At 51.5% G+C, this 27,970-nt stretch overlaps 14 protein-coding genes across 14 annotated transcripts; 7 read left to right on the top strand and 7 right to left on the bottom strand.

Annotated features, from left to right (window-relative positions):
- Positions 1 to 88: 88 nt before the first annotated feature.
- On the bottom strand, positions 89 to 1,897 carry HMPREF1120_09202 (uncharacterized protein; the record flags this gene model as incomplete). The annotated part of the gene is made up of 1 exon (XM_009163481.1): positions 89 to 1,897. The coding sequence occupies one exon, from the start codon at positions 1,895 to 1,897 to the stop codon at positions 89 to 91; it is 1,809 nt and encodes a 602-aa protein (XP_009161729.1).
- A 276-nt stretch (positions 1,898 to 2,173) lies between these two features.
- HMPREF1120_09200 (uncharacterized protein) lies at positions 2,174 to 4,837 on the top strand. The gene is made up of 2 exons (XM_009163479.1): positions 2,174 to 2,389; positions 2,442 to 4,837. Exon 2 carries the CDS (start codon positions 2,719 to 2,721, stop codon positions 3,697 to 3,699), a length of 981 nt encoding a protein of 326 aa, XP_009161727.1. The 5' UTR covers positions 2,174 to 2,389; positions 2,442 to 2,718; the 3' UTR covers positions 3,700 to 4,837.
- Positions 3,733 to 4,491, bottom strand: HMPREF1120_09201 (cyclopropane-fatty-acyl-phospholipid synthase; the record flags this gene model as incomplete). The annotated part of the gene is made up of 1 exon (XM_009163480.1): positions 3,733 to 4,491. One exon carries the CDS (start codon positions 4,489 to 4,491, stop codon positions 3,733 to 3,735), a length of 759 nt encoding a protein of 252 aa, XP_009161728.1.
- Positions 4,838 to 5,265: 428 nt separating the features above from the next.
- HMPREF1120_09199 (uncharacterized protein) lies at positions 5,266 to 6,206 on the bottom strand (the record flags this gene model as incomplete). Its single annotated transcript, XM_009163478.1, has 2 exons — positions 5,266 to 5,742; positions 5,796 to 6,206. The coding sequence occupies 2 exons, from the start codon at positions 6,204 to 6,206 to the stop codon at positions 5,266 to 5,268; spliced, it is 888 nt and encodes a 295-aa protein (XP_009161726.1).
- A 922-nt stretch (positions 6,207 to 7,128) lies between these two features.
- Positions 7,129 to 8,301, top strand: HMPREF1120_09198 (geranylgeranyl pyrophosphate synthetase AtmG; the record flags this gene model as incomplete). The annotated part of the gene is made up of 1 exon (XM_009163477.1): positions 7,129 to 8,301. One exon carries the CDS (start codon positions 7,129 to 7,131, stop codon positions 8,299 to 8,301), a length of 1,173 nt encoding a protein of 390 aa, XP_009161725.1.
- Positions 8,302 to 9,471: 1,170 nt separating this feature from the next.
- On the top strand, positions 9,472 to 11,158 carry HMPREF1120_09197 (cytochrome P450; the record flags this gene model as incomplete). The annotated part of the gene is made up of 2 exons (XM_009163476.1): positions 9,472 to 10,712; positions 10,762 to 11,158. 2 exons carry the CDS (start codon positions 9,472 to 9,474, stop codon positions 11,156 to 11,158), a joined length of 1,638 nt encoding a protein of 545 aa, XP_009161724.1.
- A 194-nt stretch (positions 11,159 to 11,352) lies between these two features.
- Positions 11,353 to 12,149, bottom strand: HMPREF1120_09196 (cytochrome P450 oxidoreductase; the record flags this gene model as incomplete). The annotated part of the gene is made up of 2 exons (XM_009163475.1): positions 11,353 to 12,019; positions 12,067 to 12,149. 2 exons carry the CDS (start codon positions 12,147 to 12,149, stop codon positions 11,353 to 11,355), a joined length of 750 nt encoding a protein of 249 aa, XP_009161723.1.
- Positions 12,150 to 12,257: 108 nt separating this feature from the next.
- HMPREF1120_09195 (cytochrome P450 oxidoreductase) lies at positions 12,258 to 13,154 on the bottom strand (the record flags this gene model as incomplete). The annotated part of the gene is made up of 3 exons (XM_009163474.1): positions 12,258 to 12,447; positions 12,533 to 12,768; positions 12,816 to 13,154. The coding sequence occupies 3 exons, from the start codon at positions 13,152 to 13,154 to the stop codon at positions 12,258 to 12,260; spliced, it is 765 nt and encodes a 254-aa protein (XP_009161722.1).
- A 334-nt stretch (positions 13,155 to 13,488) lies between these two features.
- HMPREF1120_09194 (microsomal epoxide hydrolase) lies at positions 13,489 to 14,447 on the bottom strand (the record flags this gene model as incomplete). The annotated part of the gene is made up of 5 exons (XM_009163473.1): positions 13,489 to 13,703; positions 13,751 to 13,856; positions 13,908 to 14,042; positions 14,094 to 14,130; positions 14,182 to 14,447. 5 exons carry the CDS (start codon positions 14,445 to 14,447, stop codon positions 13,489 to 13,491), a joined length of 759 nt encoding a protein of 252 aa, XP_009161721.1.
- Positions 14,448 to 14,813: 366 nt separating this feature from the next.
- HMPREF1120_09193 (cytochrome P450) lies at positions 14,814 to 17,217 on the top strand. Its single transcript, XM_009163472.1, has 3 exons — positions 14,814 to 15,504; positions 15,559 to 15,774; positions 15,838 to 17,217. The coding sequence occupies exons 1-3, from the start codon at positions 15,370 to 15,372 to the stop codon at positions 17,095 to 17,097; spliced, it is 1,611 nt and encodes a 536-aa protein (XP_009161720.1). The 5' UTR covers positions 14,814 to 15,369; the 3' UTR covers positions 17,098 to 17,217.
- A 77-nt stretch (positions 17,218 to 17,294) lies between these two features.
- HMPREF1120_09192 (aryl-alcohol dehydrogenase) lies at positions 17,295 to 18,884 on the top strand. Its single transcript, XM_009163471.1, has 2 exons — positions 17,295 to 18,602; positions 18,656 to 18,884. The coding sequence occupies exons 1-2, from the start codon at positions 17,475 to 17,477 to the stop codon at positions 18,800 to 18,802; spliced, it is 1,275 nt and encodes a 424-aa protein (XP_009161719.1). The 5' UTR covers positions 17,295 to 17,474; the 3' UTR covers positions 18,803 to 18,884.
- A 19-nt stretch (positions 18,885 to 18,903) lies between these two features.
- HMPREF1120_09191 (uncharacterized protein) lies at positions 18,904 to 23,343 on the top strand. The gene is made up of 2 exons (XM_009163470.1): positions 18,904 to 23,174; positions 23,230 to 23,343. Exon 1 carries the CDS (start codon positions 19,171 to 19,173, stop codon positions 21,223 to 21,225), a length of 2,055 nt encoding a protein of 684 aa, XP_009161718.1. The 5' UTR covers positions 18,904 to 19,170; the 3' UTR covers positions 21,226 to 23,174; positions 23,230 to 23,343.
- HMPREF1120_09190 (MFS transporter, ACS family, allantoate permease) lies at positions 21,688 to 24,118 on the bottom strand. Its single transcript, XM_009163469.1, has 7 exons — positions 23,603 to 24,118; positions 23,497 to 23,550; positions 23,217 to 23,440; positions 22,865 to 23,163; positions 22,678 to 22,799; positions 22,109 to 22,624; positions 21,688 to 22,051 (listed from the first exon to the last, which is right to left on the bottom strand). Exons 1-7 carry the CDS (start codon positions 23,924 to 23,926, stop codon positions 22,022 to 22,024), a joined length of 1,569 nt encoding a protein of 522 aa, XP_009161717.1. The 5' UTR covers positions 23,927 to 24,118; the 3' UTR covers positions 21,688 to 22,021.
- Positions 24,119 to 24,177: 59 nt separating this feature from the next.
- HMPREF1120_09189 (uncharacterized protein) lies at positions 24,178 to 27,938 on the top strand. The gene is made up of 6 exons (XM_009163468.1): positions 24,178 to 25,018; positions 25,081 to 25,291; positions 25,359 to 25,752; positions 25,807 to 25,961; positions 26,011 to 26,055; positions 26,105 to 27,938. The coding sequence occupies exons 1-6, from the start codon at positions 24,564 to 24,566 to the stop codon at positions 27,782 to 27,784; spliced, it is 2,940 nt and encodes a 979-aa protein (XP_009161716.1). The 5' UTR covers positions 24,178 to 24,563; the 3' UTR covers positions 27,785 to 27,938.
- Positions 27,939 to 27,970: the final 32 nt, after the last annotated feature.

Raw genomic sequence — 27,970 nt, 5'->3', positions numbered from 1 at the left:
TAGTCGTATCCTCGTAATCCATACGCATCGCCCCATATAAACCCATTAAACTCGTGAGATCGCCATATCCATTCCTCAATCATGGGTATCATGCCCCATTGGCAATGGGCGGCGAGTTCGGAATCGGCAAACTCTTGAACTCGGTTCTCAGCGGTTCATCCACTAACGGATCATATCCGTTCCATAGCTTCAGGTCACCGTTAGTGTTGCTCACGGGGACGACGTCAAGCTGCTGAGGAAGCAAAGCCGGGTGAAAGAGTTGCGGTTGGCGATCCAGTAGGGGCGGCATAGTTGAAGGAGGATTGACCGGTGTCTGCATAGTGTACGACTGGTGTGGCGCAAAGCCAGGAATCACAGCCGAACCCGGTCGATGCATCTGCTCATGTACAGGACCTGGTGTGGCGCTCATGTCGAAATTAGGGTACTCGTCTTGCAAGGCTGAGTGGCCGCAACAGCCACCAAAGCCGCCAGGGTTGACGGTAGAAAAATCGGCCAAGGGGGTGTGGCTAGCCAAAGCATCCATGTTCGGACTGGGAGTTGGAAAGTGATGAAACGGAGTATTCGGCAAAGGCCCAGGGTTGCTGTTCTGGCCTGTCATTGACGCAACGGTGGCTTGACCAATGCTATAATCCGTTCCATACGATGCATCGAGGTCGGTCCAGCTGAATGAGGTATTTCCCAACTGGCCATCCGAGAAGTTCCACGTCCCACTGGGATCGTCAGGCAGGAGGTCCCAAGCAGCAGGTACTGTTGGCATGTCCTCTAGAGGTTCAGCGAAGGGTTCTGTTGGATCCGGGGTAGCAACAGCGCCCGTGCCAGAAGGAGATTGTACGTGAGAGCAGTGCGCACTGGCGGGCTGATTGGTCCAGGAGTGTTGTTGGATAGGATAGGTCAGGTATATTGCGCCGGGTTCTGAGTTCTCTGAAAAGAATTGAGCGAGCTGTTGTTGTGACATCCCAGGTGTCTTTGAAAGAAAAAATGTTGGGCGCCCTCCCATGCACGACTGTGGGGTGCTTTCCGGGACAAAGGATGCAGGCATCAAGCCGTCTCCGACAAACGCCTGTTCTGCCAGATTTTTGACCTGTTGTTGTGTATGCTTGATGGAGGTGGCATTGTTTGGATGGTCGGGGCAGTAGAGACAGGAGCAACCGGATCCACAAGAACAAGCGGCAACCCAGGAATCGTTGGACATACTGTTACTTTGCGGCGTGGGTGCTGAGGGCTGCCTTTCTATTGAAGGCCGAGAAACGGCAACATTCTCTCGATGTCGACAGCCTCCTGAAGTCGTCTTCGATGTACCATCGGCGGGTTGCTCCTCTTCTTTGGCTTTTTTGGAACTGCAGCAACTGGACTTGGAAACTTCCGGGGTCTTTGAGATGCCTTCTTCTCGCTCCTTCATGCGCAGTCGCCGTTTCTGATACTCCTCATCGTCAATCTGGCGGCCATTCGCGTCTGCCCATACTTTCTTGAGAGTCAGAGTATTGCCCTTGTCGTCCTCCCAGACGGGACGTGGGGTGGATGTTGCTTCTCGTTTGATGGTTTGAGGGCCGTCGACTCGCACAATGAGGTACATTTCCTGGGTGCAGGCACAATCTCGTTCACATTTGCAGGTCTTCGTCGTGCAGGCGCAGTTCCTCGGACAGCGACAGCCTCGCTTCTGCCCACCCGAGGGTCTTCCTGGCTGGTTTGTCTCGGAAATCGGTCTGGTCCTGCCATGGTCACATTTCTGCACTCGGTGGCCCCTCTTACACGATTCGCAGGCGTATGTCTTGCCGTTGAAATGTTGAATCGCCGTGGAATCGCTCCTGGTGGCTGACCTTATCTTCCGAATCTTGCCATCCTCGACTCGTGCGCTCTTGGGTGGACTGGTCACCCTGTCAGCCTGTCGATCCTGCATGGTCCTCAAAATAGCGGTGTTGGAGGCGCCTGGATAAAGGTAGATAGATATGCAGACTGCCGCGTAGGACACCGGCCGTGTGACGACGATGTGAAGGATGTTGTAGACCACCCGCAGGCCTGCAGTATGGTTCGCGGGTCGTCTCTTGCACGATTTCTCCTGAACTTGAACGCTTGAGCAGCGCGCAGCTGTGCAAAGTGGTGGGGTGAAGGTCGTGTCACGGATTGGAAATGGAAATCTTTAGCGTAGGCGCATCCGAGCCCGAGTCGAGTCTGCCAGTGAGTCTGCAGTGTTTGGCAAGCGAGCGCAGGCGATGCAATAGTAATGAAGGGACTCGCAAAGCAGAGTAGGCACCGCGATTTGGATTGACTGAACGATCGATATTCGGTGAGCAATTGAAGCGAGGGAGCGAGGGTGCTCTGGCTGGTGTCGACAGACTCGGAGGGATCGAATGCAGTGTTCGAGGGTTAAGGGTCATTCGAGTCCATCAGTGCAAGTCCCAATTGATCCCACTTGAGAGTTGAGAATTGACAGCGTGAGACAGCGCCCGATTCGACCATTCAGCGGAGTCTTAAAAAAGAACCCAACCATTATTACTGCCACTGCAACTGCGGTGTACAGTACACTACCTACCTAACTAGTACTACGAAGAAACCACTGCAGCCCGCCCACTGCACGCCACCTCTACGCTCCTTGCTCCTTGATCCTTCGTTCGCCGACGCCATTCCCTTTCTGTCCGTCTTTGCAGTCCATCTCTTCGTTCGCAGGAAAATTGAAGTGTGCATAGATAAGTTGGGGCGTCGTCAGGTGCTGGTGATACTATGGGACAGGGCATGGGCGAGACTCCCGACAGCGTCGGGAAACACGAGCACGACGAGAACAAGCATGATAGCAGCACCAGCAGCCCTAAACCAAACCGCCCTTCACGAAACCCCAGCAGAAAGCAACCCCAACGTCCCTCGAGACCATCTCGGTGGTCATTGCCTCTGCCCATCAAGCGGGTTTTCGACCGGTTTCCCCTTGTCACCTACCCGGAAAACGATCTCCCGCAAAGAGCTCCTCGGCATCGCAACGAGAATGTGTTGTACATTTTCCAAACGACAGAGCCGCAGAGTCGAGATGCACCATCATACAACCCAACCTGCTTGAAATGGCAGGCCTTTCTGAAATTCCACGGCATCCCACTTCGAACTCGGCCGTCCAACAACCATGCCTCTCCTACGGGTGCTTTACCCTTCTTATTGCCAGCGTCCGATGACCCTCAGAGACCAGCGTCACCCGTTTCTGCCAATCGGTTAACGCGGTGGGTAGTATCTCAAGGCGGAAAAGAGGAGGCTGTCCATAATGGACAAGACGTGTACACCGCGTTGATTGACCACGACATTCGAAGTGCGTGGTTATACTATTTGTATCTCGACCAAGACAATTTCCAAGCGGTTGCGTGGCCACTGTATGTTTCTTCTGCCTCTACCTCGTACGCCGTACGGTCGAGCCTTGCACACCAGCTCCAAGCTGCAGCCAGGGAAGAACTGTTAAAGACAAATACTGTGATAGACGGGCGAGCTTTGTATAGGCGGGCAGAGGAGGCATTCCAGTCATTGTCGACTTTATTGGCCGACCAAAAGTTCTTTTTTGGCCAGACTACGCCGGGCCTCTTCGATGCAAGCGTCTTTGCCTACACTCAGACCATCCTTGATGATAAGCTTGATTGGAAACAACCGGCCCTCAGACGCTCCCTGGAAAAACACGAGAATCTTGTACGGCATAGAGCTCGACTGATGCGTGGATTCTTTTCCGACTGAACAACCATGGCTGGTGGAAGTGGTTGCCTGCACTCAATGACGCTTCTGCAGGATGCCCCCGAACCATACAGTCACTCCTACCCATTTTCGAGACCGGTCACCCAGTATTGGCACCATGGACACGTCCACAGCCCTTTCTTCGATTGGTCTGACGATCTCGAAGCCGTGTTTTGTGGCCGTCTCTTCCACTTCCGCCAATGTATGAGCGTAGCTCGTCGGACGGATTTTCTTGCCTGTCTGGGGGTCAGTAAATCCAGCCTGACTGAGCTTCCCCATTTCCGAATGCATATTCGTCCACAGCAAGAGACCACCCGGCTTGAGGATTTCCGCGACATGCTGAAAGAAGATATCGGTGGGAATATGTTCGAGCACCAGCGTTGAGACCACGGCGTCGGCAGCTTTTGCGGATTCTGGTGGACCGGGTTGTCCCAGCAGATCAAACACTTCCAATGTCACATTTTCATCGAGTCCAGACTCTGCCACGAGCCGGTTGCGGGCGACCTGCAGCATGCCTGGACTTACATCGAGTCCTACGACCGCCGCTCTCTCGACCTGGAGTAAGGCCGCTGTATTTCGCCCAGTGCCACATCCCAAATCCACCAATTTCCATGGCTGGGGAAGATTCGATGTCTCCAGTAGCGCGAGCAAACAAGGCAACAGTTTCTTCATCTCCAGGGTATCGAGGGCTTGGAGGAAATTGCCGTCGGTGTCGTAGACTGCGGCCCACCGGTCGTACGCTTCGGCGGTGGACAGATATTGGATAGATGGATCCAAGGATGGGGGAATTGCCATTTTATGTTCAGTCCGGCGTTTGTCGAATGGTCTAGGATAAGTGTATCACTATTGCATAATTGTACTGGTAGTAGTAAGGTAGGTAGATTCTGGAAGGTAGATGTTGTCTTTGGCGCAACCACTGGCAATCTGCCACGAGTTGACGTCTGTAGAGGGGCCGCTTAATTCAAGGACTCCGACTGTATAACGACGACAGACAATGAAAAGCTGTGGTGGCTCTTAACGGGTTGGAAGAAGGGAGGTTGATGTGTGCTGGGGCTGCTCTTCAGGTTGTGAATAATTATATTTATTCGCGATACGAGGCTGCTAATACTTAAGTTTCCAGTAGACTCAGACTGCTTTACCACTGGCAGCACGTCGCGTTGACAGCGACGAGTGAGTCATAGTTCATGCGACCTTGCAAACTCACGAGTACGACGCTGACCCGACATCAATGCCGGAGGACTGCACAATCAAATTGGGCTAGCCATGTCCCTCTTTTGACGCAGAGTCATGTTAAGATTATGGCACATTCTGGGCACTAGTCGCGCTGAGCAACAGAACCAAGGCTGGTCTCCGCGGTATCTTGCAAACATAGTCGTAGACAGGTACCTATAGGTATAGTAGCACAGGGTTCTGCTTCAGCCTTCGAGTTGTCGCCGCAAGAATAACTCCCGAGCTGCCCGCTCATGCAAACTCCGAACACCCTCGCAAAAGCTCAATCCAGCGTACAATACCTCAAACGACCGGGTATCACGAATCAACAATCCACATGCATGGTCGCCTGTTGCCTTGTTACACTGCTCCCACGCCGAAGACACCGCCTCCTTCCTTCAGATCCTCCACCAGATCCTGCACGTTTGCAAGGTACTTTCCAAGCATCTTCTGCTTCTCTTCAGTGGTCTTGGTGTTGACGCCGACGCCTTGTCCCCCCTCCGCACCATTCACCGTCTCTCGCCTTCGATCGAAAGCTGCGATCAACTCTTTTCCTCGGCCACCCAGGATGGCGGTATTGGTTGCGGACGTCGACGCCGACAGTTTCGCGGCAGGCGTTTCGGGCATGAGATAAAAGTACAAAAACTCGACGAGTTTGAGCTTCACTTCGCGCGATGTGCTGCGGGATTTGAAGAGAGAAGTCACAACCAGTAAGCCATCAATCGTTTCGAACGTTCGTGTATTTTGTGGTTGATCAAGAAGAGATGTGACGAGAGCCATGATTGTCGAAGATTGGATCGCAGGACAGTTCGACGGGTCTAAAAGGTCAAGGAACAGCTGAGTCGTGTTAGCCGCGGAGGCGCACCCGGAGGTTCTCATGCGGATCATACATTCATATAAACTTCTTGACTGAAGAGTGCCCGTGAAGGCGGGTGCAGCAGCAGGACGCCCTGGATGAGATCTAATGTTTGGATCACCAACAGATCGTTTGTGCCATTGCTCTCTTTCCCCAGCAGTCGCTCGAGGCAGGCGACCAGTCTCATGGCAATGTTCCATTGGAAGCTCTGCTGCAATTTGAAGAACTCTCGGAAAGCCGGGTCTTCGGGCAGTTCGCACAGTTTCTTCCCCGAGTGCGGAGCAAGCGACCCCAGGGGCAACATTGAGTGCCGTCGGTCAAGTGAGGCGGCCTTGGAGAGGCATAGTTGTGCAAGCAGTCCTTCCACCTGCCGCAGTCCTTTCCGTATTTTCTGAGGCGCTGTTGACGAGAGGTAGTCGAAAGAGTGGGAGAGGAGGGTTTCCATATCAAACGGGAGGCCGAGGGCGATTGGTACAACCTGCAAGATTGACTGTGCTGGCGACAAAGTGAGACGGAGAGTGAGCGTATACCTGAGTTGTAGAGGGACGATTTGACGGAATTGACAGAGATACAGATGGTTGTCAAGGCCAGAATAGGTTAAAACCAAACAAGACGCCTGGGGGTGTGACAGCACTAGCGCTACTAGTGCTGCTTAGTAAGAAAATGGCATAGAGATTCAGATTGTTGCTATAATAATGCCCCAACACTAGTAGTCGCGCCTAGCAGTTAAAGGGCCCTACTACTAATGTACTTTAGCCGTAGCGACAGCGCCGGCGATCCTCAAGCCTTACCCAGAGGCAAATGCGGCGAGGCCTGGGAGATTCCCTAGGCCGATCTTGCTACACTGGCAGCAGTACTATAGTATGGTGCTAGGTACTACTACTACTACCTAGGTAGTTGAGAGTGATAATAGCAGTGGTACTAAGTGGCTAAATGGAGCCTCGTGATACTGTCATATCGTCATACGTTCTACCACATGACGGCCTCCATTTTACGCGCCGATCGTGGAGTGCCAATCCCAGTGCCACTGCAGTCACTTGTTAGGTGCCTATCAGGCGCCTGAGCCGTGGCCCTGAAAGAACGTCGATGCCTAAACTTGAACTGCGCCGGACACATTGGCAACTTGAAGCAGACGAACAAGACTCGACTTCGATACCAATAACACCAACTGGCCTCAACTTCGACATTTGCTTTCGATCCCTCCTATATCCCACATTGCCTTCTTGCCTGTTCGGATTCCATGAAACAGCTCCAACCCGCGTCGTCGTGATTGATTGACAGCCACCCCTGGTGCCGCCGTTCAGCCTCACCTGTCACCCGTCCCTTTCACATGCTTTCTGTCGCCTGAGTTCAAGTTCCCGCCGCGCATGTCGACCGTCACCGAAAACCCAACTTCACCCAATGCGATCCCCGTCCGCTATAGCTCGGCTGGCGTCTTCAATGGCGTCCAGCATCAGCCCTCCAAATCCGTGCTGAAGCCTCTTCCCGAAGATACGTGGATCTCACCCAAGCACCACTCGTTGCCTCCTGCGCTGAGCCCTCCTTTGGCCCTCGCCGATCATACGAATGGCATCAAGCGCCGGCATTCAAGGAAGAAATCCACGACGGACAATATCACAACTCGGCGGACAATGGGAGAATGGACGGACCAGAAAGAGAAGATCATCTTGGGACCCTATGACTATCTGTTTGCACATCCAGGCAAGGACATCAGGTCGGCCTTGATAAAAGCCTTCAATGCCTTTCTCCAGGTGCCCCCGCGGTCACTGGAGGTGATCACAAAGGTCGTCGGAATGCTCCACACGTCCTCGTTGTTGGTCGACGATGTGCAAGACGGCAGTATACTACGACGGGGAATCCCCGTGGCACACAATATCTTCGGCACTGCCCAAACCATCAACAGCGCCAACTACGTTTACTTTCTCGCTCTTCAGGAATTGCTACATCTTGACAACAAGGAGGAAGCCATTGAGATCTTCACTTCTGAAATGCTCAACCTCCATCGCGGCCAAGGGATGGATCTTTATTGGCGAGACACTCTTACGTGCCCGACTGAAGATGACTACCTCGAGATGGTGCAGAACAAAACAGGCGGGCTGTTCCGCTTAGCCGTCAAGCTGATGCAGGCCGAGTCACCCGAGAAAGGCCGGATAGACTGCGTGCCACTGGTGAATCTGATGGGTCTCGTATTTCAGATATGTGATGATTATCTGAACCTCTCCTCCAGCGTCTACACAAAGAACAAGGGCTTGTGCGAGGATCTGACCGAGGGCAAATTCTCCTTTCCCGTCATCCATTCCATCAGGAGCAACCCGTCGAATTTGCAGCTCATCAATATCCTCAAGCAGAAGCCTACCGACGTCGAGGTCAAAAAATACGCCGTACAGTATATGGAGGGCACTGGCAGCTTCGAGTACACGAAAAAGATCATCCAAGAGTTGAAACACAAAGCCGGCGCTCTGATTGCGGAGATGGATGGTGGCTCTGGCAAAGGCCAAGAGGTCAAGGTTATACTGGACAAGATGGACGTGGACCGGTGATGGAAATCCAATATATCAGGGGTATAACTCCACGTTGGCTATCGGTGTCACGATATTACGGGTGCTAACGTCTGTTGTCGGCGAGGGCGGCGAGCATTTTCCCGGGCTTCTGGAATTGAACAGAGTGTTGTCAGTCAGCCGTGGTGCACCGACATTGGTAGCTACTCTGGCAGGCTCAGTCGGGACATCCGAGGGTTGTTTCTTATTGCTAATGAACAACAGGTGGCAGGACGTCTGCCTCCTGCTTTTTCTCAACTCTAGCCGTACTGGGCGATTCATGTGATATGCGCTGGAAGAAACGGCTTCTGTTGCCAACATATCGACAGAGGCTTTTGTCTTTTTCCTTTCGTCCCACACCGTTTTGCCGTGGCGGCTCACCTGACGTAGGCAAAGCCGGGGCTGGCTTGAGTCACTTGCACATGGACCAGAACTCAGCCTGGCAAGAACTTACAGTATTCTGGAGTGTCGACCTCCTTTGCGCAAGCACCATAAGCGATACGCTTCGATCTCCGACGGCCAGTACTAGACTCCGAGGGAATGTCCCACGCTATCGCATTCGGTGGCAGTGAACGAAATAACTACCTTAGTAGATGGTAGCAGTTTTATGTTGCTGTTGGATCGTTCTGGAAGTGATGTTGAAGTCGCTGCAGGTGGACTTTCGATGTGCATGACTCAGCAAACCCTCGCCAATGCCACACTGTCTTTTTTGTGTTCTCCAATTGACACTTGATCACCAAACATCACCGGCAGTACCACTTGATCCTGACACTGTCCGCTAATCGTTCGACCTCTAAAGTTTGCATCATCTGTGACAGGCTCTGGACGCATTTTCAACGGTGAGTGCCACTACTAATGCACAGCGCTGAGCCCCATCATATCATGTGGGGAGCCATCCACACGGGCACGGAGAAGGATGGGGACGACACCAGCGTTGGAGCCTTGAGCCTTGGAGGGGCTCGAGGCAGCAATCATCCTGGGGTCCGGGGATGTCGGTTCCCCAAGGCCCCTCGGGCCCAATTGATTGCGTTCACCACCAATAGCTTTGCCTGGAGACGAGTTGAGGTGCCAGAGGTAGAACGTGGAGCAACGGTGCTTTTATTATGACTTTCTCTGTGGCATGTTCCTTTGCAGTACAATCCGCAACCTTTCAACTCGACGACCATCGACACAATGGCTGGTCTTCAAAATCTGGCATCACGCCTCCCAGAGGACCTTCCCATACTCCGCCTGCTCGTTGCAAGCTGCCTGCTATTCCCTGTCCTCTTCGCTGTGGGATTCTACCTCTGGGTCACACCTAGCACCTGGAAGGATTCCCGTCGCAAGCATCTCCCTCCCGGGCCTCGTGGTCTGCCACTCCTAGGCAACTATTTTGAGTTATCCAATGCAGAGACCTTCCGCTTCCGAGCGCGAAAATGGGCCAAGGAGTACGGCGACGTCTTTTATACCAAGATGGGCGGCTCAGACTATGTCTATCTTTCCTCGCCCACGGCAGTCAAAGAATTGATGGACAAAAAATCGAGCATCTACTCCTCGCGACCGCCTGCTCCTCTTGCCAGCGATGTCGCATCTGCTGGGCGGCGGCAGTTGTTCATGGCCTATGGACCGAGGTACCGCGTCGTGCGAAAGATCGCTCACTCGTTGCTCAATATCAATGTGTCGACGAGCTATCAACCAGTCCAGGATCTGGAGTCCAAGCAATTGATGTACGATTTGCTGCATGATCCCGAGCACTTTTATGACCACAATCGGCGTTACTCTGCCAGCGTCATACTTACTGTGGCATATGGCCATCGCATGGCCGACTGGGACAACCCACTGGTCAAGAAGATTTACACTGTCGTCAATAATCTGCAACAGTTCTCAACACCCGGTGCATTCCTCGTTGACACCTTCCCATCACTTCAGCATTTCCCGCAGTGGATGTTTGGCAACTGGAGAAAGTTTGGGCAAAAGTGCTTCGCCCATGATTCGGTCGTCTATCTCAAGCTTTGGGGTAATTTGAAGAAAGAGGTCGATGAAGGGACAGCAAATCCATGCTTTGCCAGAGACTTCTATCTGAGCGACCCCAAAAAGCTCGGCCTCGACGAACTACAAGCTGCATATCAAACAGGGGGCTTAGTTGAAGCGGGATCCGAGACCACATCCGCTTTTCTGAACTCCTTCATCTTGACCATGACATTAAATCCTCAGGTGTTCAAGAAGGCTCAGGAAGAGATCGACCGGGTGGTCGGCGACGACAGGTTGCCAACCTGGGAAGACGAGCCCAACCTTCCGTACATCAGGGCCATCATCAAAGAACTACTTCGAACAAGGCCTCCCAACAAGTTCGGCATTCAACACTACACCACTGAGGATGATTGGTATAACGGAATGTTTATTCCAAAGGGAACCGTGGTTGTCTTGAACTGGTGGTAAGTTGAGCATATTATGGTACCTTTTTTCCACTAACGCTGCTTATAGGGCCATCAACTACGACCCGGATCACTGGGACCGTCCTGACGAATTCATGCCTGAGAGATTTCTGGGTTACGACCTTCCAGCTGCATCGTATCTCAACATTGCCGACCCTAACCAACGAGATCATTTCTCGTACGGAGCAGGCAGGAGAGTCTGCCCTGGTGTTCATGTCGCCGAGAAGTCCTTGTACCTCAACATTGCCCGCGTGGTGTGGGCATTCAACATCTCCAAAAAGCTCGACAAGGACGGCAAAGAGATTGAGCCAAACGCCGCCATGGTGCCGGGCTGGATGACCATTCCCCAGCCTTTTGAATGTGCAATTACGGTTCGATCTGAGAAGAAGAGGGAGCTGATTGACCAGATCTGGGCAGATGCAAAGAGAAATCTCTCCAACGAATGATAGCAGATGTGTCTCAAATGCAAATACTCTTGGTCAGATCCCAATCTAACCGTGTTTATCTCACTGACCCCAAATTACCATCTTCGGCATGTGGGGATTCCACGTGCTGGTACCCTCCGGTGTAGATGGACATGCCAACAATCTGCTGCACGACTAGTCAATATGGCGCCAGTCGTGGATGCATGAGATCTCTTCTATGTTGTTTTCCTCCGCTTCAGCCGATAGAAGACATTGCTTTGCTTTACGAACCAATAGTCGGCCAAGACCCATTCGGCTGATGAATCAGAAAGAGTCAAGTCATAGTTGCGAAGAATTTGTGGCACCAGTTTCGACATCTCGAGGAGCGAAATGTTCTTGCCCAAGCATGTCCTCGCACCGGATCCAAATTGCCACACATTAGCTTTCATATGACCACTGAGAAGAAGGACCCCAGAACCCACTGCCAGGAAGTTTCTTTCCATCAACTGCAAAGCTGCATCGTCAGCCTCGAGCCACCTCTCCGGTCGGAATTGGTCAATGTCTCTGCCGTAGACTTCTCTGTCTCTGCCAGGCGACCATGGGTTAATGCCCACGATAGTCCCTGGCGGGAGAACCAGGCCAGGACGGACCTCAAAGCCTTCCGACGGGACAATGCGTTCGAGAAGTTGTCCAACAACAGGATGCAGACGCATAGCTTCCTTCATGCACGCCTGAAGATATTTCATGCGACTTGCCTCAGCAAACGTGACGATTCTTGACAGCTGGCCTTTTCTGTCCATGTCATCGATTTCGTCCCTGAGGGCTTTGTAGCAACGCGGGTTTTTGCAGAGATAGTAAAACATCGAGCGTAATGATATGGCTGTCGTGTCACTACCTGCAAATCTTATTCCTGTAAGTATATCTCTGCCCGAGGTCATTGCAAAACGTACATGTTACTTGATGCATGGGAAAGCAGCTCATCGTTAGTCATAACTTCGTCCCCGTCTCGAGAACGCTTGAAGCGCGCCAGCATATCGCGCAATGAGTCTGTCGACTTGTCCTGAAAGGAGTACCTCTCCAGCTGCTTGGCCGCAAATCGGACAATATATTGTGCCGAGTTCAGTCGAGTAAGGCTAGGAATTCAGCTGGCAAGATACGAGCCCACTGGGTTGCCCAGGAGGTATTTGTGCAGGACCGGGGCTTCGCCAATCACGCTGTTATAAGCAAGGCGGCCTTCGATCGCGTTGATGATCCCCTGGACATCCATTTCTTGCTCCATAAACCCGATACGGTTCGAGAAGGTGACTGAAGTGATGACGTCGAAAGCATACCTTGAGACGCCAAAGTCAGCAACTGCAACTGCTTCTTTCGTTCTTGTCCGGAGAGGTTTGATCGTGCGCTTCTTAAACCACTGACCACTGCAACCATTCACCGAAATCGATGTCTTTGCCTTGCTTGCTGTCCAGCTTGGTTTGGAAGATGTCAATGCAGTCGTCTGTCATTGGCTCCAATTCTACCAGTGTGCTCATGGAGTAAGCATTCGCCACCGGCCTCTTCAAGGCCTTATGATGCCTTGCATCTCGCACAGAAAAGACCGTTGGTATGGACTGCCCATCCTTGTTCCGGACATCGAACAGGCTGTAGAAATCGCTCTGGGACGAGGTCAGAGGTGCTGAATTGGACATTTCGAGATGCGAACCTTCATGAACCGACTGGTGATCCCGTAGACTACTGGGATCAGGCTAGCATCTGAGAAGGAGACATGATTCGGTCCGACGCGGACGAGGCGACCATACTTATCATGGTATTCGAGGTGTTTCAAAAACTGTTTGCCCGATGCTGCTGTGATCAACCTGTCCAAGGGAGTGATGCTGGCCCAAAATGGACCTGGAATCTGCCGCAGGCCAGGTCGACATCTAATGTAGACGGCAATGAACAAGCAACTCAGCACAAGGCATCCCGAAAGTGTGGAAAGAGGATGATGTTGGCTCCATAAGACCATATAGGAGATGTGTTCGTTCAGGTGTATCAAACCCATTGTGAGTTGCTAGTATTCCGCGTTGTCTTTGTGCACTCAAACCGGCCGGCGGACTGATAGGTAGTCTAAGACTTGTTGTCGTGTAACAACAATCGAGCCGACCTCCCCCCGCGGTTCCAGAGCTTCCTTCGGCAGTTGCTCACTGGTGTTATCTTCAACGAATTGTGATTGCTGGCATGCAGCCTCCCCACAAGGAACCACAGGCTTAGCATTCCCCGTGGGGTGGCTTGAACCCTGATCTCTTCACACAGCCCACGCCTAAGCAGCCGATGATTGCCTTTTGAGTGGGCGATTCTCGTTCCAGGGTCTTCTCGTTTACTCGACATTCAATTGATCATGCAAACTTCTCGAAAAAGTCGCGTAGCTCTTTGTTGACTGCGTCTTTTGCCTCTAGCATCACCCAGTGACCAGGCGGGGGCTCTTTCACTGCCAAGTCTGGAGCGTATTGACGGGTCATATCCAGCTGCGCTCCTGGGATGGCAATTGGGTCATTGCTTGCCACAAGCATCAGCAAGGGCTTCCGGTGCTGGTATCCTTCACAGGCGTGTGCTTTTGGACAAGTTAGCTGCCGCCTGCGCTAAATTTAGAGCTCTTACCACACTCATCAGCAACAGAGATGTTGTTCACCAACCCATGATACCACAGTAATGGTGCAGCATAGCCGCCATCTGCCGTGAAAGCTTCCTTGTGAATGGCACGGTCCTGAATTGGGGGTTCAGCGGAATTCCTCCTCATTGCAAGAACAAGTACAACCTTTTCCTCGCACCAGCTCCCGATGGCGGTGCGCTGGTCGTGCAGAAGCCACTCCTTGAGCCTCCCAATGCTACCAAAATGGGCCTTCCACAAAGACGGATCTTGAGCATACATGATGGACATCATCGACTCAGACTGTTGCTGGCATTAGCAACAAAAGCTTGAGCATATTTTACCGTCCCTTACATGGCTGTTGATGATTTCGACTGCATTCGGGTCGCGACTGAAGAACTCGATGTATCCAAATTAAGCGTGGCCCAGCATTTTTTCACACATGCCGTTGACCGTGTCAAGATCAAAGCGCTGCCCCAAGGGGCTGCATCCGATGGTTAGGAATGCCAATTTTGCAAAGCGCTGCGGGTGGTGGAATTCCATACGTGAGAGAAGTGTCACTCCCCAGTCATGGCCAACACCAAAGACAGGATCTGATATTTCATGGTCCAGAATATCGACCACGTCTTGACTGATTGCATGCAGTCGATAGTCATCAAGATTCACAGATCGAGATGTCTTCCCGTAACCAACAAGATCAGGTGCCATTACTCCATATTCGAGCTTGGTAAATTACTCAATTTGATGGTGCCAGTCGTGGGCAACCGAGGGAAACCCATGGAGGAAGAGAAGGTTTGGTTTATCGGCTGACGGATTCGGTTTGGCATGAATATAGTTATAAATAAGTCCACGAGACGTCGTGTGCGTGGATTCCATGTTGACCAGCTTCACGTGGTGATATTGAAATGGGCGAGTACATGTTTGACTGTTTTATAGCGCTCGGCCACTTTGACCGATCAGCATTCGGCGACTTTTTACCAAGTATGCCAGCAGTAGTGCGGCAGCCTTGCCAAGAATGGACCCTCTCAGGCTCTACTTCACAGTTCTAGGTTACCATCCATCCATAAGTATGAACGGATATTTGTATCAAAGCTGAGGGTGGTATACTTGCCTGACTTATCCTCGAGTGATGCCAAAAAGAGAGACTGGTCCAATGCCACGGATATGGGACAAGCTAGAGCAGCCGACTCCGGAATTCTTGTGTTTGTCTGTCACACTCGTTTTTGTGCGTACTCAATCCGATCGCGGCAATTGTCCATCCGTCTCAACGTGCCTCGACCAGAGACAAGCGTCTATGAGGGCTAGCAAGGATTGTATCCGATAGATCTCTGTGGGATGGGCAATATTCTGGGGCCCCAGAGAACCATTGACCAGGGCTGGTTAATATGTTCGCATTGATTCGTGGATCATCCCACCCCCACCTCCACTTCTACGCCCTGTATACCCCCTTCATCCCACCCCCGCCACCCGAGACGACCGACTGTTGTATTGACCATTTGTAGGGGACCACATGCTTGCTGCTGTACATAAGAGATGCTCAGATCAAAGCAAAGCACGATGAAGACTTTTCGACTGTTTGAGTGCGCGACACCAAGGTGCAAAACTAAATTTTGGACCATTCATTCTGAAAATGGGCCATCTATACTTGTCTTTGGCTGTTATTGCCATAATCGCTGGCTTGATCCGGATACTGTCAATCGGTCGAAGACCAAAGAACTATCCGCCTGGCCCGCCTACATTGCCCATCCTAGGGAATGTCCATCAGGTATTTCTGCTCCCCAAGCGGGCCCGGAAACTGGCAATTGACGTACGGACACAGATGCCAAGTCGCGATGCCCATCTACAGTTCGAGAAATGGGCAAGGGAGTATGGTCCAGTTTACAGCTTGATGCTGGGCACAAAGGTCCTGATCGTGTTGTCGAGCGATGAAGCGGTCAAGGAACTTTTGGACAGAAGAAGCGGGATTTATTCCGACAGGCAGGATATGTATATCGGTCAAACTCTGTGCAGCGGAGGATTGAGGATGCTGATGATGGTAAGTGAGCACCATTCATATATCTCACAAACGCAAAATCCTGACGGATGTTTCCGATTGTAGGGGTATGGCCCGAAATGGCGAAAACTCCGCAAAATGGTCCATGGCCTCTTGAATATCACTGCTTCCAAGGAGTATGTGCCATATCAGGTTCTCGAGAACAAACAAATGCTCTTCCAGCTCCTCGAACAGCCTCAAGACTTTCTGAAGCACATTCGGAGATATTCCAACGCTCTGACGACAACCATGGTCTTCGGCTGGAGGACTCCCACGTATGAAGACCCGAACATGAAACAGCTGTTTGACGGGTTCAACGAATTTGCCGAGATGAACCAGACGGGGACGGCCGCACTGATAGACTTCTATCCTCTTCTGCGGAAGCTCCCTGACTTTCTCCTCCCTGCTCAGAAAAGGGCCAAGACGCTCCACAAGCATGAGAAACAGTTGTATCTCAAGCACTGGTTGAACGCAAAACATGCCTTCGAAAACGGACAACTACAGCATTGTTTCTGTGAGGGACTCGCAAAGGCACAGCAGACGGATGGCTTCGACGACGACCAAGCGGCATATATCTCCGGAACTGTGCTCGAAGCTGGGTCGGACACCACCTCTAGTACATTGTACGCATTTATCCAAGCAATGGTGCTATATCCCGACGTCCAGAAAAGGGCGCAGGCCGAGGTCGATAAAGCTGTGGGAGAGAGACTGCCCACCATGGAGGACGAGCCGAATCTTCAGTACATCCGTGCTTGCATCAAAGAGTCGCTCCGCTGGATGCCCACCACCATCCTTGGCGCTGTACCACATGCGGTGACGAAAGACGATGAGTACATGGGGTTCCTGATCCCCAAGGGTGCCGGAGTTCTCAACAATGTCTGGGCAATCAACATGAATCCCCAGCGACACCCTGATCCTCGTCGTTTCCAACCCGAGCGCTACTTACACGACACACTGAGTCTCTATGACTCGGCAGCCCATCCGGATGGCACCAAGCGTGACCAGTTCACTTTTGGGGCCGGTCGACGTATTTGTCCAGGCATGCATGTTGCAGAGCGCAGCTTGTTCCTCGGCATCTCCCGCATTCTGTGGGGCTTCAATATCGAGCCAGTGACGGATGCGGCGGGAAATAAGATTCTACCAGACCAAGAAAAGCTTACCCAGGGATTTGTGTGCATGCCGGAGGAATTTCCGGCAAAGATCACACCAAGATCGCAAGCCAGAGCCGACCAGATCATACGGGAGTGGAATGAAGCCCAGGACCGGTTTTTGGACCCTCAGACAAAACAGTGGTTGCACAAGCCTCAAGTGTCAGACTTGAAATAGGCGCCAGAAAGCATGAATCCGACTGAATTCCCCTTCTGATTTCTTCAGTTATCTCGTGTATAAACTGCTCGATTGATGTATTTGATAAAAGTGTAACGCAAGCATGTTTGTGATCAATGCCCAACAGCATGAAATGTACTTGGTGCAGTACAGTATCGGATATACAGTAGTAATTGGACCCCAAGCGGGGGGATAGACGTCTGCCAACTCCTCTCCAAATGGGCTAAGGAGGCTCCCTAGGCTGCTCCCCCCTGCTGGCTGGGGGTGGACCGGGTGGTTCTGGGGTTAGTCCGAAGCATCAGTTAGGCCTGCCGACCTGAGCTCCCGGGGGTCGGACCGAGATTGACCACTGCCATGTCTCTGTCCCGGGCCCTGAAATGCTGGAAAGTTGGGGGTGGGCGCTGGTGGGAGAGATCCTGGCCTGCTTAAAACACCAATCTGAACAGGAATTCCATTTCGTCCAAGGAATACTGGTCTCTCTACCCGCCTTTCTCACGCCTTCGAAGGTCGCCAAAATGAGCACGATTACTTCCCAAGGACTTGTTTTAGAAAATGTTGGGGCAGATTTTGTGTACGATACAATACAATTGAAGCCCCTTCAACCAAAAGAGGTTCTTGTCCGTCTAAAGGCCACGGGAGTATGCCATACAGACATTGCAATTCAAAAGGGAAAGATCCCCGCGCCTTTTCCATTGGTTGTCGGACATGAGGGAGGCGGTGTCGTTGAACAGATTGGCTCAGAGGTGAGCACCGTGAAGGTCGGTGACCACGTCCTCTTGTCCTATTCGTTCTGTGGGCAATGCCATACGTGTCAAAGCAAAAAGCCATTCGCATGCGCGCAACAGGAACTCCGGAACTTTGGATGCAAGAGACCTGACGGGTCTTGTCCTATGCTATGGTCTGGCAAAGAGACACACGGATGCTTTTTCGGGCAATCCACCTTCACGAACCCAGCACTGGTTCAAGAGTGTTCCTGCGTTTCTGTGGACAAGTCGTTGCCCCTGGAGATACTGGCGCCCTTGGGTTGCGGGATCCAGACTGGGGCGGGAGCGGTGTGCAACATTGTCCAACCTGTCGAGAATCATGTGAGAACACTGGTCATCTTTGGGATCGGGGGCGTCGGAAGTGCTGCCATAATGGCAGCGAAGTACCTCTCGACCACGGCACCGGACATTTTGAGTGCCATCATCGCTGTCGACATCAACGAACAGCGCCTCGCCTTGGCCCAAAAGCTGGGGGCCACTCATACAATCAACGGAAGCAACACAGAAGTTCTTGCCAGAATCAAGGAGATTTGCAACGGCACTGGGGTTGATGCGGCCGTTGACTGTACAGGGGCGCTTTCGGTGATCAACAACATGATCCTTGCGTTGGCTCCTTGCGGCAGAGCAGTCACGATAGGTTCACCACCAGCGGGAGCAAAAATGTCCATTGAGGTGTTTCCTTTCATCAACGGCTGTAAGACATATAGGGGCTCACATGCAGGAGACAGTGTCGCCGCAAAGGTACGTCTTAACATTTGTGCGCCAGGATGATTTAATCACTAACGACCAGTCAGTTTCTACCTTTTCTTGCAAGGCTCTATGAAGAGGGCAAATTCCCGGTTGATCTCCTGCAGAAGAAATACAAGGCATTCGAGATCAACAAGGCAGTAGAGGACATGGCTTCGGGGGCAGTAATTAAGCCCGTGTTGATATGGGACTGATGATGACTACTAGTGATGACTGATGTACTTGGAGGGGGTAGAAAATGAAAAGCTTAACGACCGCAATATTTGGCACCTCGAGAGTAATCGTCTTTGCCATTCGACAATGTAACTTGGCCGTGGAGAGTCCGTTCTGGACCCAGATCCACCTCAAAAGCCGAAATAAGATTCCGGATGAAGTGTCACCTGCCGAGCTGAATGCCAGCCATGCCTTTAAATATAGGTTTGCCCCTCCCCAGGTTTCTTCTCGCGGGGTCCCCGGATCGTGGCTCTCAAGCCTTCGCCGCAAAGTTCTCTTTGTTATCTTCAGTACACAACAGCAAACTATGTTCTGACTATAGTGGACCTGCGGGTATGAAATATGGTCCATGGCAGGCTACGCCGGCTTATATATTTGTCCAATATGCTCAAAGTCATACAAGAGGCCTGAGCATCTGCGACGTCATCAAGTCTCGCATGGCGTGGAAAGACCCCATCGATGCCAGATTTGTGGAAGCACGTTCCAAAGGTCGGATGTGCTCAAACGACATCTGAAAACGTGCGACGCCTTTTCAGAAGATCCGGCAGAGCAACCTCTAGAACCGAGCCCCAAGCGCCCTGCACGACGAAAGTCTCCCTCGCCGCAGCAACCCTTGCTGGGGTTTCCCGAGCCTTCTGAGCCAAATATTCAGTACCTAACATCCAGCGATCCGAATGTACTTCGTGCTGATAGCAGAAGTCCTCCTTTTGCCAATATTGCCGGTTGGATATCGGGCGGCTTGTCAAACCATGCTTTCGACGACCCCTCCGAGAATTGGCAGGATTTTCTCAACTGGACATCTGGGACGCAGCGCTTAGAGGTGACAGTGGAAGGCCTGGGTGCGAAAGAGGAGTCTCTACAGTTCTTGGCCAACTTTACAAGCAACACGGGCCTGGCTGCTTCTTTTGATTGTGGGACACTCGAACATCGATGGCGAGTAGCGGACGTGTTCGCGAAATCTGGAACTGCATCAACCAGCGCGATGGAAGCTGCGGTTGGCAGCGGTACACCTGTTCCAGACATCAATGAAGGGTCTCACGCTCACGCAGCCGTCCATCATTGGCTCTCTGACCCTCTCTCATTGAAGTCTCATGAGATTGTCACTTTGGTCAAGGAGGTTGTGATGCGCAAGTCGCAAAATAGCTGCGTGGGGTTGACATGGTCGCCCTCGGTACAGCAGGCATGCGTTCAGTTCTTTTCGCCGGGCAATATGCGACGCTGTCTCTACTTCTACTGGGCAATCTGGCATCCGAATGTCAACATTGTCCATAAGCCAACGTTCGACCCTTTGTCCTCAAAACCCCAGCTCGTGGCAGCAATGGTTGTGATTGGGGCATGCGTTTCGCCCGAACGAAGCGATCTGGAGGAGGCTAGGCATTGGTTCAACTGTGTGGAAGAGATGGTTTTCAGTGACGACGACCTTTGTAATGATGGCCCGAGTCCCGTCTGCCGAGATACCGGAGAGGTCCAATGGCGGCACGGCAAGCTCCGAGCGCTGCAAGCCGCCTACATGGTATGCCTCTACCAGAACTGGGAAGGGTCAAGTTCAAATAAACGTCGAATACGACGACACCGGTACAGCGCCGTTGTTGCAACTGCAAGAGACATTGGCATTTCTAATGCCAGACATCCGGATTACCAACAGCAGACCCTCTGTGATTTCCCCTGGAGCCGCTTTGCATTGAGGGAAGAACTCATCCGGGTTTTTATGTGGATCTTCCTCCTGGATACCGCGTTCGTGATCTTCAACAATTTGCCTCCACGTATGGTAATTCGAGAAATGCGAATGAGCACAGCCATGCCTGAGGCCTGTTTTCAGGCCATGACCGCCGAAGAGTGCTTCAGCGATATACAACAAGGGGAGCAGAATACCCTTGATTTAGTCTCCGTCTTCGAGATACTCTATCAGCCTAATATCGACAGCGCCCTGATTCTCAAACTTTCCAACCTAGGCCCATTGAACCTTTTCGCCATGGCGTCAGCATTCCATTCCATCATATTTCACTTCCAGAACACTTTTAGCTGCCAGGGCTCGCTGGAGGCAATCAAACACGCCCAGCAAGCATGGAAGACAGTGTGGAACGGCTACATGTCTCATTTTTCTCAGGAGCCACGCCATTCGCCTACTACTGCAACCATGGCTGATCTTGTCCCGGATGATATGTGGAAGCGCGCCGGGTTTACACGTTACGCTTCTGAGTATTGGCTTCTCGGGAAATATATGGTTGATCGTCTTTCTAAGCCAGCCAAGAAGGTTTTCGGCGCCGCTACAGATCCAGATAACCAGGTGCAGAGCCCCATTTCCGCTCCTGAGTTGGTCAGCCCTCTTCTCAGCCAGTATGACGAGACGAGTATGCAACAAGTTAACATGCTTATCTCCGAGTTTCGGAATGTGAATATATGATGTACTTGTAAATGCCGTACAGGTCTACTTTTTCTTGTTATATCTTGGAGGGTGCCGCTTGGGGCGTTGTATAAAGCTGCTCTTGGTGATTCGACTATGAGCTTTGCTGTGGGGCGCTGTGTCAGGCCTGGTAGGCTTCTGTGGAGCAATGGTCGTGGTTCATTGTTCGGGAAGGACCCAAGCACCAGCTCTTCTATTCGCATGACAGTGTCCCCCTATTCCAGTTGCAAAGTCCGTAACGACGAGATATCATTCGAAGATACGTATAGCGTGCGTTTGTGCTGTTTATGCTAAGATTCCAACCCGAACCTACTCCTCGCATCTCTGTTGCAACACTCATGCGAGGCATTACTATATCTGCCACAACGCCTACCACTGGCACAACGCAAATTATTACAGCACACCCAACAACGCCAGTATTGGAGAACGCCGCCAGATGCTCACAAGCTAGTGCTTATATGATGGAGTTTTGAAAGGGTATTGCTCTACTTGGCGTCAAAATCTCGTTCAAGGTTCTGGCGGGGAAGAGTATATTCCAGAATCCGGCACCACGGGTCATTTGATTTATTCCTTGTCGACTGGTACAACTTGGGAGCCAGGGAGGGAATTTCAGCGTTGCAAACATCATCTGGATTAGCCTCTACCACTTAAGCCATTTTGTCCGGTCGAAAACCTGTCCAGACGACGCAAATGACTTTCACCAGGCTCCAAAGCAGTTGCTACCTCCACAGCCCACTCGAATATGTAACCATCATCAAACCTGGGGTATAAGCTCGCCATCGTAAGCACGAGACCACTAATACACATAGCGGAAGTTCACGTTTGCCTAGAGAAAGGGTTGATTAGCCGTCTGCCTCGGACTGCACAGATTGGAAATACACACCCTGTCCGTGACGTCCTCAAAACCATGAACGCCTTCTTCATCAGCCAGAGCCTCTCCTCTCGCAATCTTGCCCTCCTTGATGCTGTTCTGCCAAATATAGTAGTACCGAAGCAGTACCAGCGTCACTGCCAAGGCGACGAAGCAGGAGAGAATGACAGCGAAAGCAGGGAAATATCGTGGTGCATCCTGACTCCTGAAAACCTGAGGTCCGATTGCGTTTCCCGCCGCCCACGAGATGAATGTCAGGGAGATGACGACCGACTTCTTTGTAGAACCGGCCACATTTCGTGTGACTAGAGACAGCGCCAGGCCGACCGCCGTCCAGAAGCTGTACATACAGTACCAAGCAATCAAAAGACCGATGCGGGTGGACGGGGTGGCCTTCACGCCGCACAATACTGCAGCACCGGCGATGGTCGGGAGCACAGCGGCGACGGAGGGCCAGATTGTCATCTTGTACTTTTTTTCGATCCAGACACCTGACAGCATGGATATGACTTGAATCACGCCAGTAACCTGAATGGTAATTAGCAGCCGGCCTCATGCCAAAGAAGAATGCCGCAACAAACCATTTGCAGGAGCTGTGTCTCCCAGGTCGAATACCCGAAGCCCTTGATGACGATGGCTGCGAAAGCTCCAACTCCTCCCGAGGGAAGCGTAGTAAAGAGTTGAATGAGAACAAAGGCGTAAACTGGCCGAGTCAGCATTGGAATGATATTTCGTATGCGTGAGACCCAGGAGGGTTGTCCAACGTACCTTGAGGATCCAAGAATGCTTCTTTGACCTGTTCGATTCGGAACTTCTTGTTCTGAACGCCGGTACGGTTGGTTCGTACGCGTTCAAGAATGAGTCTCTTCTCTTCCTCGTTGAAGCATTTCGCTTTCATGGGAGAGTCTGGCATCCAGTATATGACAAACAATCCCCAGCAGATAGCAATCAAACCGTGGAACATGAACAGTCCTTGCCAGGGCTCGAGTGGCGCGGATTCAGGAACCAGCGTAAACAGGAAGCCGACAAGGCCACCCACGATTTGCTGGATCCCATTCATCATGTACCTTGAGCAAAAGTTAGTGGTAAGCTGGTATTTTTGACGAAGGTCCAAACTGACCATAGGATGATAGTCTGTGCTTGCTCCTCACGTTTGTACCACATGGCAGAAAGGACTGTGAAAGATGGCTGGCAGACGGCCTCGAAACCTCCCAAAAATGCTCGAAGGGTAACGAGGCCTGCGAAATTTTTGCACACGGATGTGAGGGTCACTGCCAAACCCCACAAAACGATGTTACTGCCCAGCCACTTGGCGATGCGAATGCGCTGGATAATCCAATTCTCCTGTACGGATGTTAGTTGATATGGATTCGAAGGGACGAGGAAGTAATTCCACTTACAGGATACTCAACAACGAGAATAACCAGATAGATCACTGTTGTTAACCAAGAGTACTTCACTCTGTCAGCAAATGCGGAAGGGTGCTGGAAAGCAAGCCACACTCACCTGTGTGCCGTGAAGGTGTGTGTCCTCCTGCAGTCCCATAATGCTTGCAAAACCGAGCGCGCCTTTGTCAACACTCTGGAGGAAGTAGGTGATGATCATCACGACAAGCACGCGACGGTCAATTCTTCTTTTCAGTCTCCGATTTGTCGCCTCATCGATGTGGATTGGCTGGCTGTCCACATATTGTGCCACCTCCTTGTCCACGAGGTCCTCGTTTATGGGACCCTTCAAGTTCTCTTCGTGTGAGAGTAGAATGTCGAGTTTGTGATGTTCGACAGAGGGTGCCCTCACGCTTTCGAAGCGGATGTCGGAATCGGTGGTCATGTTTCGTCGAGGTATGATGACCCTTTACTGTTTTGCTGACTGGACTAGGGTGATCAATCGATATCTTCACTGTTTTGGCCGCGAGGAGAAGAGCTGCCTTTATGTATGTTGGGGAGAAGTCGCACCCAACCCCAGACCCCGGATTCCGAGAGGATACAAGGCGTGAGAAGTGTGTGTGGCAGCCGAAAGATGTCGAGACTTGTCCATAAAAGACCACGCGCTGTCCCACGGGGGTGGTGGCAGCGGTGTCCACAATTTCTGAACCATTTCCTAATTTGGGGGCGGCTTGCAAACATTTCACGCCACGCACTTGCGGAATCTTTTCCTGATCTGTGTGGTTCGCCGCTTTCCGTCCATATCGATCGTCCTAGTTGTTGCGGCAAAAGAACTCGACATTGCACGATAGGTCTACCACAAGTGTTCCGTGTAAGTGGTTAGGGGGTCTTATAATTCCTTCACAAGATTGCCGTCTGAACCGATTTTGGAAACCGTCGAAACCCTGTGCATTTTCATTTGCCGAACCCAACATCAATTCCTACCGATACTGGCCAGGTCGAGATTTCGTGATCAAGCTTGTTGGTCTTCCACAACATCTCCCTCCTTTCAGTCTGAGGGGTATGAATCTAGTGCCAAAAGAATGTTTGACCAACGATTGGTTGCATTTTCACGCCAGAGTGCAGCAGGAAATAGCTCGGTCAGTCTGGTAGGCGCCACGGTGGTGGTAGATCGCAATGAATTTGTGGGGGTTGCCATTGCCGCCCGGGCTTTGGCAGATGATATAGGCCGGGTCTCAAGGACCAACGCTTGCACAGTATTGGAGAGAGACGTCAGCGACGGCTTTACAGATGTACAGCTTGACACAGCTATCATCATTGGTACAACGGCACGCTCCACGCTTTTACAAACTCTTGTGGACAACAACCAAATCAACGTGGACAGCATACGAGGCAAATGGGAATGCTATCACATTACGCAGGTCAAGAGTCCAAGTTGCATCAAAGGCTGCCGTAATGCACTGGTCATCGCCGGAAGTGACAGAAGAGGCGCCATATATGGTGCCTTTACTATTTGCGAGCAGATCGGGATCTCACCGTATGTTGCCTTTTCATTTTGAATTTCGGACAGTACAGCAATTAACTTACATACTGTTGCAGATGGCACTGGTGGGCAGATGTTCCCGTCAAGAATCACAATGAGATTTATGCTCTACCAACTACCATCTCAAGCAAAGAGCCGAGTGTCAAGTACAGAGGCATTTTCATCAATGATGAAGCGCCCGCACTGACTGGCATGGTTCGGGAAAAGTTTGGCCGTTATGGCAAAGAGTTTTATAGCAAAGTCTTTGACTTGTTGCTCCGCTTGAAGGTACGCCGTGCACATCACGCGCTGTCATGCTATCTACCCTTCTACAAGCTGACCGTTTACATCCAAGGCAAATTTCATGTGGCCTGCCATGTGGCCTGGCTATCCTAATCCTGGGAGTTCTTTCTTTGTAGACGACGCCGAAAACCAGAAAACCGCTCATGACTACGGCATTGTCATGTCCACGTCCCATCATGAGCCCATGCAACGAGCTACGAATGAATGGTTCGAAACCCATCCTGATGGTAGCTGGTCTTGGGTTGAGAACAAAGAAGAAATCACCGAGTTCTTCAAGGACGGCCTGACAAGGGCAAAAGGTTTTGACTCATACTTCACCATGGGAATGCGAGGTGAATATGACAAGGCGATGAAGACGGATGATCCTGCGGCTGTTGTGAGAGACGTTATCAAAACTCAACGATCCCTCATCAGAGAAATCTACAGCCAAGACGACGCTGTCCCTCGTAAGTTGCGACCGGAGAGTGCACTTGAACTGAAGAAGCTAACTTTGAGCTTAGAACTACTGGCTTTATATAAAGAAGTGCAGGAATACTGGGACTCTGGCAAACTCGATGTCCCAGACGATGTCACGCTACTCTTCGCAGATGACAACTTTGGTACCCTCCGACGATTGCCTTTTGGTGATGAGGTGAACCGCAAAGGCGGTGCTGGGGTAAGCTGGAAATCAGGTCACTTTATGTTCTCCCACTGACAGAGTGCAGATATATTATCATTTCGAATATGTTGGTACACCACGAAGCTACAAGGTAAGAGTCATATGGGAGCTTTACGAAGGCTCTCTGACGTCAACTCTAGTGGATAAATTCAAATTCGTTAGGCAAGACCTGGCATCAGCTTCAAGAAGCCTACAGGCGGAATGCTAGGCAGATTTGGGTTTTCAATGTTGGTGACATTAAGCCATTGGAAGTGCCCATCACCTTTGCGATGTCATTAGCCTGGGACATCGACTCGATTCAAGCAGATTCATTCAGTACATTTTACAAATCTCTCGCAGAACGTGAATTTGACTCCGCTCTTGCACCGTCGATTGCTGAGATCTGGCGTGAACATGATCACCTAGTATCAATACGTCGACATGAGCATATTGAGGCCAACAACTTCTCATTGCTCCACTACGACGAGGCAAACACAATTGCATCAAGATGGCAGGGTCTTCTGAAAACAGCGGAAGAGAGCTATTCTTCGGCAGTCGCTGAAGCTTACAAGCCTACCTTGTTCGAACTGGTGCTACATCCTGTCAAAGCCAGCGCCATTTACACAACGCTGCGGATCAAGCAGGCACAGAACCAGCTATGGGCTTCTCAACGACGTAACACAGCAAATGTTGCATTCAGAGAGGTGTTGGATTTGTTCGACGCCGACTTCACGCTCAGCGAGGAATTCCACAGCTTGCTAGATGGGAAATGGAATTACATCATGAGCCAGCCCCATTACGGCTTCAACGACACTTGGCATGCTCCGAGCCGGGACATGATCAGTGGATTGTGTTACGTGCAGAGTCGGCAGAACAGCAACCCTGTCGTGGGTCAAATGGGTGTCGCCGTCGAAGGCCATGCTGGCGTCCGGCCTGGGGTCTGCAACGAAGAGAGTGATCGTACTCATCCCAGCCGTCGGGATCTTGTCCCAGGAGTTACTCTTGGCGTAATGCATCCCTATGGGGTCCCCAGCCGATGGTTTGAGATATACTCTCGAGGGGCTATTGCTCTCAGCTGGTCGTGCTCTACACCTTATGACTGGATCAAGCTGTCTCAGACTTCGGGTCGTCTTGTTCCCGGACAGCCGGATGTCCGGGTGTACATCACCGTCGATTGGACGAAGGTACCTACAAATTTCGACGAGGAGGTTTTGATCGCTGTCAGATCGCAGGGCGGCAATTATGGACCTTACTTGGATGATTTTGAGCAAATTCACCTTCCAGTCAAATACAGGCAGGTCGAAGCGGACAAGTTCACTGGCTTTGTTGAGACAGACGGGTATGTTTCAATCCCAGCAACGGCTCCCAAAACCCTGCCAGATGACTATCGCATTCTACCCGAAATCGGTCGACTCGGGTCCGGATCTGTTGCCATGAATCCTACAAAGGTCGAAAACGCCACAGAACCATCTTGTTTGACTTATGATGCGTATGTCTTTGGGAACGAGCAAGATGCAACATTGAATCTGTACTTCAACATGACGTTGGATCTGGATCCAGCTTCATTGATGCAGTATGACGTTGGTATTGATGGTGGAACCATGCAGAGACATCGTCTTGTGGAAGATCCATGCAGACCGGGTGAGCTTCCGCCAGGTTGGTATCATGCGGTCCAAGATTGTGTTTGGCGCCGCAAACATGCCTTTGGGCTACTCAGCTCTGGCCCTCACAGCATCAAGATCCGGTTTTTGCACTCCAACATCATTCTAGAGAAAGTGGTTTTGGACCTGGGGGGACTGAAATCATCCTACTTAGGTCCGCCTCCCAGCAGGAAGATCTAAGCATCTGTATATTAGAAGACACAAAATATTTATTCTTTTGGGGCGAGCTGCTGATCCTGGTGTGGAAGTATGCCAGTCGACTTGAAGTCGATCTGGTGGAATCACCTTATTGCCTATCTACTCAAACTCTCGACCAATTGACTCCCAAATTTCCATGACATTCGCTTCGGTACTCACGCACTGAGT

The sequence above is a fragment of the Exophiala dermatitidis genome, assembly GCF_000230625.1.
Source record: "Exophiala dermatitidis NIH/UT8656 unplaced genomic scaffold supercont1.9, whole genome shotgun sequence".
Classification (NCBI taxonomy): domain Eukaryota; kingdom Fungi; phylum Ascomycota; class Eurotiomycetes; order Chaetothyriales; family Herpotrichiellaceae; genus Exophiala; species Exophiala dermatitidis.
Note: the sequence above shows the minus strand (reverse complement) of the source record. Positions and strands in the feature narration are given on the sequence as shown.

Bases quoted from the DNA above. Each gene is read 5' to 3' on its own strand.
- HMPREF1120_09200 (XM_009163479.1), top strand. From the start codon at position 2,719: ATGGGACAGGGCATGGGCGAGACTCCCGACAGCGTCGGGAAACACGAG.
- HMPREF1120_09193 (XM_009163472.1), top strand. From the start codon at position 15,370: ATGGGCCATCTATACTTGTCTTTGGCTGTTATTGCCATAATCGCTGGC. The intron at 15,505-15,558 runs GTATTTCTGCTC...GTACGGACACAG, and splicing joins TCCTAGGGAATGTCCATCAG to ATGCCAAGTCGCGATGCCCA. The intron at 15,775-15,837 runs GTAAGTGAGCAC...TTCCGATTGTAG, and splicing joins GATTGAGGATGCTGATGATG to GGGTATGGCCCGAAATGGCG.
- HMPREF1120_09192 (XM_009163471.1), top strand. From the start codon at position 17,475: ATGCTGGAAAGTTGGGGGTGGGCGCTGGTGGGAGAGATCCTGGCCTGC. The intron at 18,603-18,655 runs GTACGTCTTAAC...ACGACCAGTCAG, and splicing joins GAGACAGTGTCGCCGCAAAG to TTTCTACCTTTTCTTGCAAG.
- HMPREF1120_09191 (XM_009163470.1), top strand. From the start codon at position 19,171: ATGGCAGGCTACGCCGGCTTATATATTTGTCCAATATGCTCAAAGTCA.
- HMPREF1120_09190 (XM_009163469.1), bottom strand. From the start codon at position 23,926: ATGACCACCGATTCCGACATCCGCTTCGAAAGCGTGAGGGCACCCTCT. The intron at 23,164-23,216 runs GTCAGTTTGGAC...CTTTTGCTCAAG, and splicing joins GCACAGACTATCATCCTATG to GTACATGATGAATGGGATCC. The intron at 22,052-22,108 runs GTGTGTATTTCC...CCCTTTCTCTAG, and splicing joins TTGAGGACGTCACGGACAGG to GCAAACGTGAACTTCCGCTA.
- HMPREF1120_09189 (XM_009163468.1), top strand. From the start codon at position 24,564: ATGTTTGACCAACGATTGGTTGCATTTTCACGCCAGAGTGCAGCAGGA. The intron at 25,753-25,806 runs GTAAGTTGCGAC...CTTTGAGCTTAG, and splicing joins CCAAGACGACGCTGTCCCTC to AACTACTGGCTTTATATAAA. The intron at 25,962-26,010 runs GTAAGCTGGAAA...GACAGAGTGCAG, and splicing joins ACCGCAAAGGCGGTGCTGGG to ATATATTATCATTTCGAATA.